Source organism: Electrona antarctica (genome assembly GCF_951216825.1).
Source record: "Electrona antarctica genome assembly, chromosome: 4".
NCBI classification, from domain to species: domain Eukaryota; kingdom Metazoa; phylum Chordata; class Actinopteri; order Myctophiformes; family Myctophidae; genus Electrona; species Electrona antarctica.
In genome coordinates, this window is record NC_136809.1 from 10797961 (window position 1) to 10811296 (window position 13336).

General features: G+C 42.2%; 2 protein-coding genes across 2 annotated transcripts; one reads left to right on the forward strand and one right to left on the reverse strand.

Annotated features, from left to right (window-relative positions):
• Positions 1-2764: 2764 nt before the first annotated feature.
• On the forward strand, positions 2765-5910 carry LOC306921137 (G2/mitotic-specific cyclin-B2-like; the record flags this gene model as incomplete). The annotated part of the gene is made up of 6 exons (XM_079498248.1): positions 2765-2776; positions 2920-3078; positions 3180-3422; positions 4792-4929; positions 5283-5387; positions 5800-5910. 6 exons carry the CDS (start codon positions 2765-2767, stop codon positions 5908-5910), a joined length of 768 nt encoding a protein of 255 aa, XP_079354374.1.
• Positions 5911-8925: 3015 nt separating this feature from the next.
• On the reverse strand, positions 8926-9863 carry LOC306921138 (serine/threonine-protein kinase Chk1-like; the record flags this gene model as incomplete). The annotated part of the gene is made up of 1 exon (XM_079498249.1): positions 8926-9863. The coding sequence occupies one exon, from the start codon at positions 9861-9863 to the stop codon at positions 8967-8969; it is 897 nt and encodes a 298-aa protein (XP_079354375.1). The 3' UTR covers positions 8926-8966.
• Between the last annotated feature and the right edge of the window lie 3473 nt (positions 9864-13336).

Here is a 13336-nt window from a genome sequence, read left to right on the forward strand (position 1 = left end):
GTCGCTTGCCGACATTTGAGATTTGGTGTTCGTGGCTTAATTTAAGTCGCATTGTATCCCGTTTTGGTTGTGCATTATTTTTAAACCTGAGAACGTTGTGAATCTTTTAACCTTTAAGTTGATTTTTAACGTTGCTTTTTTCAAACAGATGTTTGTAACTGTTTGTTTCTGATTGTCCCTGAACAGTGGATGGACGTGGAGAAGGAGAACCCTGTACACATGATGGGGAAGGGCAACGTACATGTACCTGGTCAGAAGAGAGCTGCTCTTGCAGACCTTCCCAACAAGGTGGCTAACACCAAGGTAATGTATTTATTTAAAGTTTAAATACCCCTGATTCTCAACCTGTACAATGTCAGACTTCAATTTGATACTGATGTTTTTCCAGACACCTGCACTGCAAAATGCCCTTTGGCTTGTGTTTTTTAACTGACTGACTTAATTTAAACAAATTGTGTTTAACTTTGCATACCTCTAACATAAGGTTCCCTTATGTTAAGGTCCATAAGGTTCCTGGTGTACCATGGGTTGCGGACGAGGTCTGGGAGAGAATGACTAGGCACTGTAACAGGCACCTGAAACCGATGTCCAACAAAGTATCTAGGAGGGGAGAGAAGCCTGTCACCTATGTAGACACACTGCAGCGTGCCAGCAGAGCTAAGGCCAATGCAGAGCACCTGATGCAGGATAGGAAGGTGTGGAGAGCATCCATCCTGGAGTCCAGAGTACGTTTTTGCTTGTCTGCACTGTAGACTTGCATGTCATCGCTATCAGTTTTTGTATTACCGGTATATGTTTTTATATAAATGAATGTCCTACATTGTGATACAAGAGTGCCATGCAAAAGTAGCTGATCCACAAGCTTGGTGATTCACATGTTATGAGCTTGTAGATTTGCTATTTTAAAGTGAAACTCATTTAGGCCTGGGGCCAATTCATCCTTAAAAAGGTTATCTTTGAAAAACAAAAGGTCCCGCGCACTGTCAGACACTTGCCAAAATGTTGCTCTTTATTGGGTCAACGTTTTGGTCGATTAGACCTTCATCAGGACAGACCTAACATACGTTTCCAGAAGTAAATTACAGATTCTTTCCCAGATTGAAAGGTAGGCATATACAACGACAATGTATAGGTTTTCCAGGTCTAAATGGGTTAGCTGTGTCTGTGTTTTATAAATATTGAACCAATGACAAGTATTAACAAGAACTTGTGACTAAATAATTACATTGGATCCATTTCCTGAAAGTAACAGTTAATGTAAGACTTACTGGTTTCCACCCTACAGTGACAATATACACTCTGTAACGGTCTACTTGGACCCTTATGGAACCAGTGATTGTCTCCACCAGGCCGAAGGCATGGGGAGAGAGTATGTTTTGCACTCCGTCCGTGTGTCCGTCCTTCCGTCCGTCCTTCCGTCCGTCCTTCCGTCCTTCCGTCCGTCTGTGAACAGCTAATCTCCGGCACCGTTAACCCGGTCGATGCCAAACTTTGCACACACACTCCCTGGATGCCAACGATGAACCTCTGCCCCACATTTTCCAGAACGGCCTGTTATAGCGCCACCATGAGGCAGCTTTTCACATTTTCTACCTAAAACTACACCGATCTGCGTGAAACGTTGCATGCACACTCCCTAGAGGCCAAGGACAAACCTTTTACCTGCCTTTTCCGCATCTGCCTTTTATAGCGCCACCAGGAGGCCGACTTTTGTAAAACACATTTTTTTATATTACTCCTCCAGATTCTGTCCAAAAATCTCACAAATCGTTACACAGTATCTCTATGGTCATGTGCTCAAGTCGGATCTGTCTGATATTTCATATTCCATCCTAATTGCCTATAATTGGCTTTCACAGTTTGCAAGATTGCCCCGTTTTGAACAATAGCCTCAAATCATGAACGCAGCATGCAATTTACGTGAAATCTTTCACACATTTTCTTACTAGGCTGAGGAATATATCCCACCCTTTTCACATTGGCCTGTTATAGCGCCACCAACAGGTTGATTTTTGCAAAACACATTTTTGGAACAAAATGCCTCAAATCGGTACACATGATCTCTGTAGTCATGTGATCAAGACGAGTCTGTTGGATTTCTCAGATTGTACACTGATTGGCTAAGATTGCCTTCCAAAGTTTTCAGGAGTGGCCCGTTTTGTACAAAATGCTGCACATGTCCTGCTCATCCAGAATTCTATCCTCAGAGATGCTAGGAGTGATCTGGCTCTGCATTTCCTCAACAAAATGAAGGAAAAAAAATTCTCCTAAACATTTTGCCAAACATCACACACACTCCTATCCTCCTGGTGGAGACCTGTGCCCGGAAGGGCACTTTTTCTAGTTTAAACTAAGATGCTAGTACTACAGTTTAACTTAAAAGAACTTAAAGAAGAATGGGTTTTGACTTTTTTCCCCCTTCTCCTTCTCAGAGGACTGTTTCAACCAAAACAACCGTAGAGGACATTGATGCAGGAGACTCAGAGATGCCCCACCTATGTTCTGAATATGTGAAAGACATATATCTAATCGGTCTAGAGGTATGTGATGCCAAATGCATATTTTTTATTTACTACATGATGTGACTACGGTTGTCAGTGTCACAATCATGATATTTTACTTGACAATTGATCATCATACAAATGCGATTGTGTGTTTTTTCCCATTGAACATAAACATTGAATTTCTATTTGGCTTCTAGGCTTTGTAAACAAAAAATGCACTGGGCAAATTTGATATGCAAATAATTAGACGTGAACACATTATGAACTTGTATGTACACTATTTTTGAACATGAAAGATTATGACTATTATGCAAAAAGCAAAATAATCAGGTGATTATGCAATAATTGTGACAGGCAAGCCTATAATTTGGCCTGGTGTCTTGCAGCAATGTAATGAAGTGTTTTGTTTGCACAGGTAAAGCAGGCTGTGCGACCCGGGTACTTGAAGGGCAACAAGATAACGGCACACATGCGAGCTGTCTTAATCGACTGGTTGATCCAAGTTCATGCCAGTTTCCAGATGCTTCAGGAGACACTCTATCTCACAGTTGCCATCTTGGATCGTTTTCTGCAAGTAAGGGCAATTTACAATTAGTTTGTCATTTTATCTGCTCTAGTCTTTTTTTCCCCTCCATTTATTTATTATTTTGAATGAGCTATTGTGATGTATTACAGGTTCAGCCAGTTTCACCAAATATGCTGCAGCTTGTTGGTGTTGCTGCCTTGCTGCTTGCCTCAAAGTACGAGGAGGCCCAAATAGACGCCGCTGGGATCCAGGAGTTGGCTGACATCACCGACAACAACTACATGACCACTCAGATTAGACAGATGGAGCGGGTGGTGCTAAGGCGTCTCAACTTTGAGCTGGGGCGCCCGCTGGCCTTGCACTTCCTCAGGAGAGCATCCAAGGCTGCAAACGTGAGTCATTGTTCACATTATTGTCTCCACCAGGCCGAAGGCATGGGGAGAGAGTATGTTTTGCACTCCGTCCGTGTGTCCGTCCTTCCTTCCGTCCTTCCGTCCGTCTGTGAACAGCTAATCTCCGGCACCGTTAACCCGGGCGATGCCAAACTTTGCACACACACTCCCTGGATGCCAACGATGAACCTCTGCCCCACATTTTCCAGAACGGCCTGTTATAGCGCCACCATGAGGCAGCTTTTCACATTTTGTACCTAAAACTGCACCGATCTGCGTGAAATGTTGCATGCACACTCCCTACAGGCCAAGGACAAACCTTTTACCTGCATTTTCCGCATCTGCCTTTTATAGCGCCACCAGGAGGCCGACTTTTGTAAAACACATTTTTTGATATTACTCCTCCAGATTCTGTCCAAAAATCTCACAAATCGTTACACAGTATCTCTATGGTCATGTGCTCAAGTCGGATCTGTCTGATATTTCATATTCCATCCTAATTGGCTATAATTGGCTTTCACAGTTTGCAAGATTGCCCCGTTTTGAACAATAGCCTCAAATCATGAACGCAGCATGCAATTTACGTGAAATCTTTCACACATTTTCTTACTAGGCTGAGGAATATATCCCACCCTTTTCACATTGGCCTGTTATAGCGCCACCAACAGGTTGATTTTTGCAAAACACATTTTTGGAACAAAATGCCTCAAATCGGTACACATGATCTCTGTAGTCATGTGATCAAGACGAGTCTGTTGGATTTCTCAGATTGTACACTGATTGGCTAAGATTGCCTTCCAAAGTTTTCAGGAGTGGCCCGTTTTGTACAAAATGCTGCACATGTCCTGCTCATCCAGAATTCTATCCTCAGAGATGCTATGAGTGATCTGGCTCTGCATTTCCTCAACAAAATGAAGGAAAAAAAATCCTCCTAAACATTTTGCCAAACATCACACACACCCCTATCCTCCTGGTGGAGACCTGTGCCCGGAAGGGCACTTTTTCTAGTTTAGATTGAATTTGTGTAGAAAATAGCAAATTTACATGTCACAATTTGACAAGCTTGTGCATCGTCTATTTACCATGATCGCCGTGGTTGCGTATATGTTCAGACTGAAACACAAATTTAGAAAACGGGTATGAAAGGCATTTCAATCCGTCTAAAAATGTGGTTGATTTCCATGAGGTTTTATGCTGTTCACGCTAGTCAGACTTTATAAAGCAACTCTGATTGTTTAGGACATTTATCAGATTTGGGCTGATGGTGTGAACATAGTCTAAATTAAAAAAAAATAAAGCATGACATGTAGCAGAGTATTTTGAGTTGTATTATGCAAGCAAGCTTTTTAATAGTGTTTGTTTGTTCTAGGGTACTGTGGAGAATCACATGCTGGCCAAATATTTCATGGAGTTGACCCTTGACTACGACATGGTTCACTACCGGCCCTCTGAGATCGCTGCTGCTTCACTGTGCCTCTCCCAGCTGCTGCTGGGTGGCCTGCCATGGGTGAGTTTAATAAAAATCAATACATATATGATTATATGTTGGCTTCTTATAGAGTCTGTGCGTGACATGACATCATGACATCATCATATGCAGAAGTTATGCAAGAATGCTTACTGAGTGGCAAAAAATACTTTCTGGTCTTGACAGCCCATACATTCAAACGGAAAAGTCCCATCTGATTACATTAAACTCACTTTGCCACTCACTGTATGCATGGGCATACCCTCTATTACAGATAGCTAGCTTCACATTTTGTCTTTTGATTAGAGTTGTTTTTCCATGGGTTGCAGACTAGTAAAGAGCCGTAGTGCATCGCATATGATGTTCCTAATGATTGTTTTCATGTGTTGCAGACGTCTACAGAGCAGTATTATACGACATATGATGAGGTTCACCTGAATCCAGTAATGCAGCACATCGCTAAGAATGTCGTCAACGAGAGTATTACAACTTTCCAGGTGAGTTGGCAAACAAAGGCACTAGGGTTGGGGTTCTTATACATTTAGGTTAGATGGCATGTTAGATTTGTTTACCAGGCATCCTTAGTTTAAATGTTTTTTTTGTATATATATATATATATATTATAATGTTCAGACCGATGCTTGGTTCACCCATGGTCCTAGATTACTGAGGCACCAGCTCTCTGCGTGTGATGTATGTGTTTACCTTAATTGCTTAATTTAAGTTCCGCTGGACAAAGAGCATCTCCCAAATGCCTTAATTGTAAATTGGAGTATAATGCAGTAAGATGTTGTAGATTAATACTAAAAGATATATACTCCACTAGGGTCAGTATAATGTAGTTAGTATAATAGAGTAAGATGTGTCTAAATACATGAATTATAATTCTAGTTTTCCCTCTCCCTATAGGCTGTCAAGGAGAAGTACTCGGGGAGCAAGCTGATGAATGTCACTCGCCTTTCTGAGCTCCAGTTATCTACTGTGAAGAGCCTAGCTGCTCCCCTGCTTGGCAATCACTGAGGTTTAAGCAGACATGTTGCCTTTCCATCTGACATTTTTATTTTTTTGTATGGGGTGACGAGAGAGCCTACACAAAATAAAAGACTCTGGCCCTGTCCGGGGCCTGGGCAGAGGCTTTTGTGCTGGTTCTGGACAACCGGCGATCCGACGGACTCGACACCGAACACATGCGACTCGACACCGAACACTGCACTCCCTGTGGTGGTGTGGAACGTCTTTGTCAAATTTGAAGTCTGTGGGGCAAAGGCTTCTCGAGTTATGTGGATTACAGACGTATGTACACACTGAGACATGGTGCATTTATATTAGTACTCCATGTTGAACATCATTGTAGGCATTGTATTTGTTCTAAGAAAGTGGCCTGATGTCAGCTGAGTATTAATCACTTATTTATTCACCTGTGATCTGCTCATTATGTTCTCTTCACGTTGTGTGTGAATGAAGCCTCTTTTTAACTTCATCATTAATCACAGTTTTCGTTCACTGAGGTGAACTATAGGTGGAAAATTTACTTTACTGTGCGTTTCCTTATATATATATATTTTAAGAGTAGTCGTGTTGTCTGTTTACAAAAATGTAAACGTTTCAAAATGACATTTTCTAGCTTGCTCTATTGGAATTTTGTGAGTGGCCTCTTGTTGGCCAGCTTGTTTGTATGTCTACTTGTCATGTACATTTTGTTGTTTTTGTGCAAAAGACGATGCAACATTTATGTTAATGTTCTGTGTACCATCAAATATGTGTATATGTAAATAGCAATGTATTGTAAATATCTGTGAATTATCAAATGTATATATGTAAATAGCAAAGGCCTTCTATGCACATTTTGTAAATCTATGAATTCTGTAAATACCAATTAATTAAATGATCAGTTTGAACCATGAGAATTGTGTCCGACTCCTTCAGTAGTATGGTAATGTTTAAAAAATTGCTAGTTTACTATTAAATGTGTTTTTTTTTGTTTTTTTTAAAGAAATTAATAGAATAGACATGTGGTCCCTATTGATGTGACATGCATTATTGCAATATACTGCATAAGTACTACTATACCTATGTTTACATAAATATTTTGTGCACAGCACACTCATTTCCCAATGCAGAGGCAAATTCTGTACCCACAAAGGATAGTTTCACCACTTTCAACCTTGTATCCTTAAGGCATTTCTTTATGCACTTTTCCCCCCCAGACAAAAGATCTACAAGCTCATATTATACTATACTGAGCTTGCAGATCCCCTATTTTCGCTATAAATACAAGTATGCCTTGATTTTGCCTATGATGCCTGTTGGTACTCTATACCACACGCACTCGTACTTATTGTACACTGGTTCTCAACACCAGGGCTCCAATAAATTGACTCTTACCAGAGTTTATAAATAAAAGTGTAGATTTGCGTACCACCAGAGATGACAAATTGATGTATCAAATGGGATATATCAAATACTGTCAGGATTTCAAGGGCCTTAATAAAATATCTGCCATAATCTGCAAGAAACGCAATTGGTTTTAGTGCGAAGTTTGAAGGCAGGACACCAGACTGAGCAATTTAGTGTCTTCTTTGTGTTTGCGCGCGCGCGCCCTTTGTGTGTCATGGAATCAATACACTTTCTTTATCTTGGCTTTAGCAACCCATAGTGGCAGGGCAACCCCATGTGTAGAGGTAGTATACTGCCACCTAGTGTCCAAAATACACCTACTTTAGTTACAACTATTGCTGCACTACAGAATTCAGTATACTGTATATAGGACTTTTTTGATTGATTGAAATATTTATTAACAGTTTGCAGAATTACAGTACTATAGGTGTTGGAGTTCAAAGCTTAATTTGTATCTAATTCCTGTCTTTCAAATGCCACTCAACAAGCGGAATGAGTGTTTTCTTTTGAATAGGCTAAAACATGAATACATTGAAAAACACCAAGTTGCTAGGCAACATAATTTCATCAGTATCATGCCTCTATATTTTTCGCATATCTCTTAAATATCATTCTTCCACAAATCGTTAACAGAAATCATCCGTTTTGACACTTGCTTTGCACTGCAAATTTTGATCTGTACAGTCTGGAAACAAGACATCAAATTAGTATGTTTTTGTTCATAATTGCCCATACTGTATCAATACCTTAGAGTATCAATACATAGCAACCATTATAAACATTAAACAATGCTCTGTTTTGTAATGTTTGCATTATTTTGCATGTTGTAAGACAGAGAACTATACAATGCTACACCACTGGTTCTCAACGTAGGGTCTGGGGACCACCAGGGGGTCCAAATGTTATGGTGGTCTGTAAAATCAACACAGTATATGATGGTCCCAGAGAAAATGGGCCCTGTCGTGGCCCTGATGCATACCAAACTGGGGTCAATGAAATTAAAGTGTTTGAGCATCAATGAACTACAATGGACATTCTTTGATGTGAGCTGGGAGTGAGTTCCATAAGGAGGGGGTTGCCCCATGTCACTGGTGCTGTTGTTTGTCTGGACTCTTATCTGTGACCATCAGCAATGCTGGTTTGGGGTCCAACCTCCCCTGACAGGGTCAACCATATTGACCCTGTCAGGGTTTGAACCCCCACCCACTAGTATCGCTCTCAAGGTCACTGAGTCACTCAAGCCTCTCCACCACGGCAAGGTCACAGCAAGAGGAGAGGATTTTTTTTTTTTTTTTTTTTTTTAAAGCCAGCTCAAGTCTGAGCTCAAAATGTCACTCTGGCAATTATTGGGTGCAATACTGGAGCCCATGAGCAAGTTCCTTTATCAACCATGTTCCCACAGCCATAATATATAGACTTTTTTTTCAGCTCAAGTCTGAGCTAAAACTGTCACTCTGGAACTCCATTGGGTGCAATACTTCAATACATAAAGTTCCATTATCGAACATGTTCCTGTTCCCCACAGCCATAATATTAGACTTCAGTTAATATTCTTTTTTCTTTTTTTGCCAGCTCAAGTCTGCTCTCAAAATGTCACTCTGTCACTTATATTGGGTGCAATACTGGAGCCCATGTCATGAGCAAGTTCCTTTATCGACCATGTTCTTTAAACCATAATATTAGACTTCACAGCTGGTTCGGGGTATCTGTTTTTGTGCAGATCGCAGGGAGTGCAGATTTCCAAACTGGGTCTGGGTGAACCAATGGTGGCGCTTTATGTCCGGGATGGAGATGCGCCCCTCTGGACTGGCCAGTAGTAGTTTAAACAGCAGACTAAGTGGTGCGAGATGGATTTCGTTCCAAGGTGTCAACTTGATGTAAGTTTTCTTCTCGAGCCAGTGTAGATACTCCTGACATGTGTCGCTGGCCTGATCCCAGGGCAGCTTTCCGGTCAGCATGGCGGTCAGAACCACCCCACAGGACCACAGATCTGCAGGCGGGCCTCTGTACCCCGTCCGGTACGCGAGAACCTCGGGGGGCATGTACGCACGTGACCCACAGCGCTGGCTGAGGAGACGCTCGTTGCCGCCACGACGGAACACGGCGGCGAAACCGAAATCGGTCAGCTTCAGGTTGTCTCTCTCGTCCAGCAGGATGTTACCGGGCTTGATGTCTCTGTGCGTGACGCCCAGACCGTGCAGGTACTCCACTGCCGCCATCAGCTGCACAAAATACCTGTGAGCTTGTGGCTCTTCCAGCCCCACGCCAGGCGGTATGCGGTCGAACAGGTCTCCTCCACTGCAGTACTCCAGGAACAGATAGGCCGTCCGGCCGTCGGTTCGCTGGCCAAGGAAGCGTACGATGTTGGCATGTTTGACAGCCTTGTGGATGCAGATCTCCTGCTTGATGTCAGCGCTGCACTGTTCGTTCTGGGAGGTGTCCACCACCTTCACGGCAACAGTCTCGTCAGTCTGTTTGTTGACCAGCATTCTGACCTCTCCAAAGGTTCCCTGTCCTAACACCTGGAGCACCGTCCAACCCTGTGGCGAGTTCATCATGTTGGAGTTGAATTCCATAATGAGAAGTTGTATGGTATGATCACTTTACATTAATCTTAAATACCCCACTCCGCCCCGCCCCGCCCCGCCCCGCCCCGCCCCAAACTTCGACCAGTGTCCACAAAGCCGTGGCCTCCATAGCAACCGCGCGTTGCTAGTGTAGGAGGTGGTTCAAACACAGCGGGAGGTGATACCATCTCCCAGTTGTAGACATGACGGCCACAGCATGAACACTAGGCACCAGATGGCCCTACTCACCCACTGCCCTGGGCCAGTTATCTTCAACGTGTGTGTGTGTGTGTGTGTGTGTGTGTGTGTGTGTGTGTGTGTGTGTGTGTGTGTGTGTGTGTGTGTGTGTGTGTGTGTGTGCGTGCGTGTGCGCGTGTGCGAGTGTGTGTGTGTGTGTGTGTGTATGTGCGTATGTGTGCGTGTGTGTACATGCATGCGTGCGTATATATATATATATATCCCAAGGCCATAAAAAACACATAAATATACGTATAAATGTTAATATGAAATAACTCAACTTATATACTCTTCTTTTGAGTATTTGTATTGCAAACTATTAATTTGATTCTGTTATTCGACTGGCTAATAAAGTTTTGTACAAGCATTGATTGCGACGGTAGGTCGCATTTACTATGAAAACCTGCATTTCCGTGTGTCACGTCACACCTCCATATATGGTCACGCTTTGTGACATCACTCATATATGGTCACGCCTCGTGACATCACGCCTCCATATATGGCCACACCTCGTGACACCACGCCTCCATATATGGTCAGTGGTCACGCCTTGTGACACGTCACGCCACCATATATGGCCATCTCCATATATGAGGATCATGACACTGACCTCATCTAACCCTATAACCATACATGGAGAAGACTGGATCTAGATCTGCATATATGGAGCCGGCCAGCAACTCTACATCTGACCTCAAACCTCAAACCCTTAGATCTCCATATATGGAGCTGACCTGTTCTGACTGACATTCCATATGTTGATCCTTCCCCTCCCGTCCTCGCCCGTTCTGACATTCCATATGTTGATCTGACCTCATCAAACCCTGTATACTCAAGACACGCTCCATATATGGCCCGTACAGAATTCATTCCATATGTTGATCTGACCCCCCATGCCGGGTGGCGCTGTGGGGGGTTCAAAGGGGGCTGGACCTGGTCCGAGGTAACCCGTATAATCAATGTTTCAGTCCTTAGACCTTAATCATAATTTTTTTTTAAAAACAATCCTAGTATTCTGTTTTTCTTTTTTTTTAAAATATATAATCCTAATAAAAGTAGGCCTATTTGTGCAAGCTCAGGTGGAACTCACTCTCATTTTATGTCTGGATATCTGTCGCCAAAACACTTAAGGTACAGTAAATGCATCAGCCTTCAGTACAACAATAAAATTGAAAAATATTATTGTCAATCTTTAGCTTTTGCTAGTGGTGTGTCAAGACCAGATTTAGCCAGGCCTTGATAGGACGGGAGGGAGATAATGGCCCATTCGGGACAACCACTCTCAGTTCTCATGGAGATGCTCAGACATGCAAAACAGACGCATACAGTATGTATGGTAGGTTCAAATTATTCGGTTTTGGTTTATCCACACCTTGTTGTTATCAATGGTAAATGGTGCATGCAGGTGCCGAGCTAAGAAGCACTCAACAACAACCAACCTGTCGCACAGGTAATTAGGTAAGCACCCCTGGAGGTGTGAATTAACTCTTTACTGAAACCACATCTATGGATAACAAGAAATACTGCCTCTTAGACTACAAGAGGATAAGTTCTATAAAAAGTGGGAAAAGTGGGATCTCTTCTCTCAGCCTAGTGATAATGCAATAGGATTTCAATGAATGTATCTTGTAATATGAAAAATGCAGCTTTGTCTTTTTTTTCGTCTTGTCTTTTGGTTTTTGTTTTGTTGTCTGTCTTTTCATCAATAAAAATTAAGTGAAAAAAAAAAGAAATACTGCCTCTGGTAAGTAGAACAAACTGTATTATAAACCTGGGCAAGAATGTAGTGAATTATAACTGTACTTATTGTCCTGTGTGTGTCTATCCACCACAATAGCGCTTTTATCCAAAGCGCTTTACATAGATTGTGCATTATACATTCACTCATTCACACGCACGCACGCACGCACGCACGTGAGGTAGTCAAATGCATGGTCACTACTAGAGGTAGTAGCAAATGTAGTCCAGGTGCTTATACAGAATATTATCAATAGTTTGAAAAATATCAATGATTCTGTACAGCATAATTGGAGTAAATATCGTGCAGTGTGTACGAGCCCTAAGTGACAACACTCTTCTCTCATGTTCCATGAGAAACAAAGGAGCTGACTGCATGCATAGGCCATGATCCATTTCCCTTTTCTAGCAGAATGGGATGTTGTTTGTAGTATTCAGTTTCTTTGCCTTTACATTCACATCCATTGTTGTTGAGGACTTATGACTATACTACTTTGTTGTCAATGGCAAATGTTTGGCTGTTTTTGCCAATGTTCACCCATTAAATACGATAGTATAATTTCTAAGTATGTGATGTAAGTCTATCCTTAACATTAGTCAATGAAAAATCACATTGAATTGAATATACCCTCGCCAGTAGACGTTTCCATAGTAACCGGGCCTGTCTTTTAATAAAGTGCTAATCCACCTGCAGACCAGCTTCACACAGACAATATGGCCACTGACATTAGCATGTTTGTGTGTGTGTGTGTGTGTGTGTGTGTGTGTGTGTGTGTGTGTGTGTGTGTGATTGGTTAGATGGTGGTAGTGATTGGAGTCAGCCCTAGGACATCAGCTTCAGTACTGTCAGGCAGTGATCATTAAGACCTTCTCCAACACTGCAGCTGACACGCTGAGGGAGACGTTGACACAACAAGGCAGGTCATTGATTACATCATGTCATCCTTTCATCTCCGCAATTATCATTTCATACTCTTACTACAGCTGACACAGTAATCCATTGTTACAACTGGATTGGCATTATACTGACGGCAGTACGTCAGAGCCCTGAGATTCATAACCGCTAGTACTTCTCACACTGTCACCCTGTAACTGATTATCATTATCCATGCACGGAACTGTACACTGGTATCATATTATTTCAAATACCACCCTTGGAAATGCTGCTCAGTTTTCTATCCACATGGTACATAAACGGTGGGGCTATGCAATCAACTAAGTACTGTACATTTATTATTATTATTTTATTAATTTATTTCTTTATTGGAGTATTTCAAAGTTTCAGTAGCCTACTTTTACTTCTACTCCACTACACTATGAAATATCGGACAGATCCGTCTTGAGCGCATGACTATAGAGATACTGTTACGATTTGCGGAATTTTCGGACAGAATCTGGAGGAGTAATAGTGCAATAGTAATCGTTCCAGTCAGTCAGTGGCCTTGTGGTTAGAGTGTCCGCCCTGAAACTGGGAGGTCAGGTTTCGATCCCTGGCTGGGTCACAATTT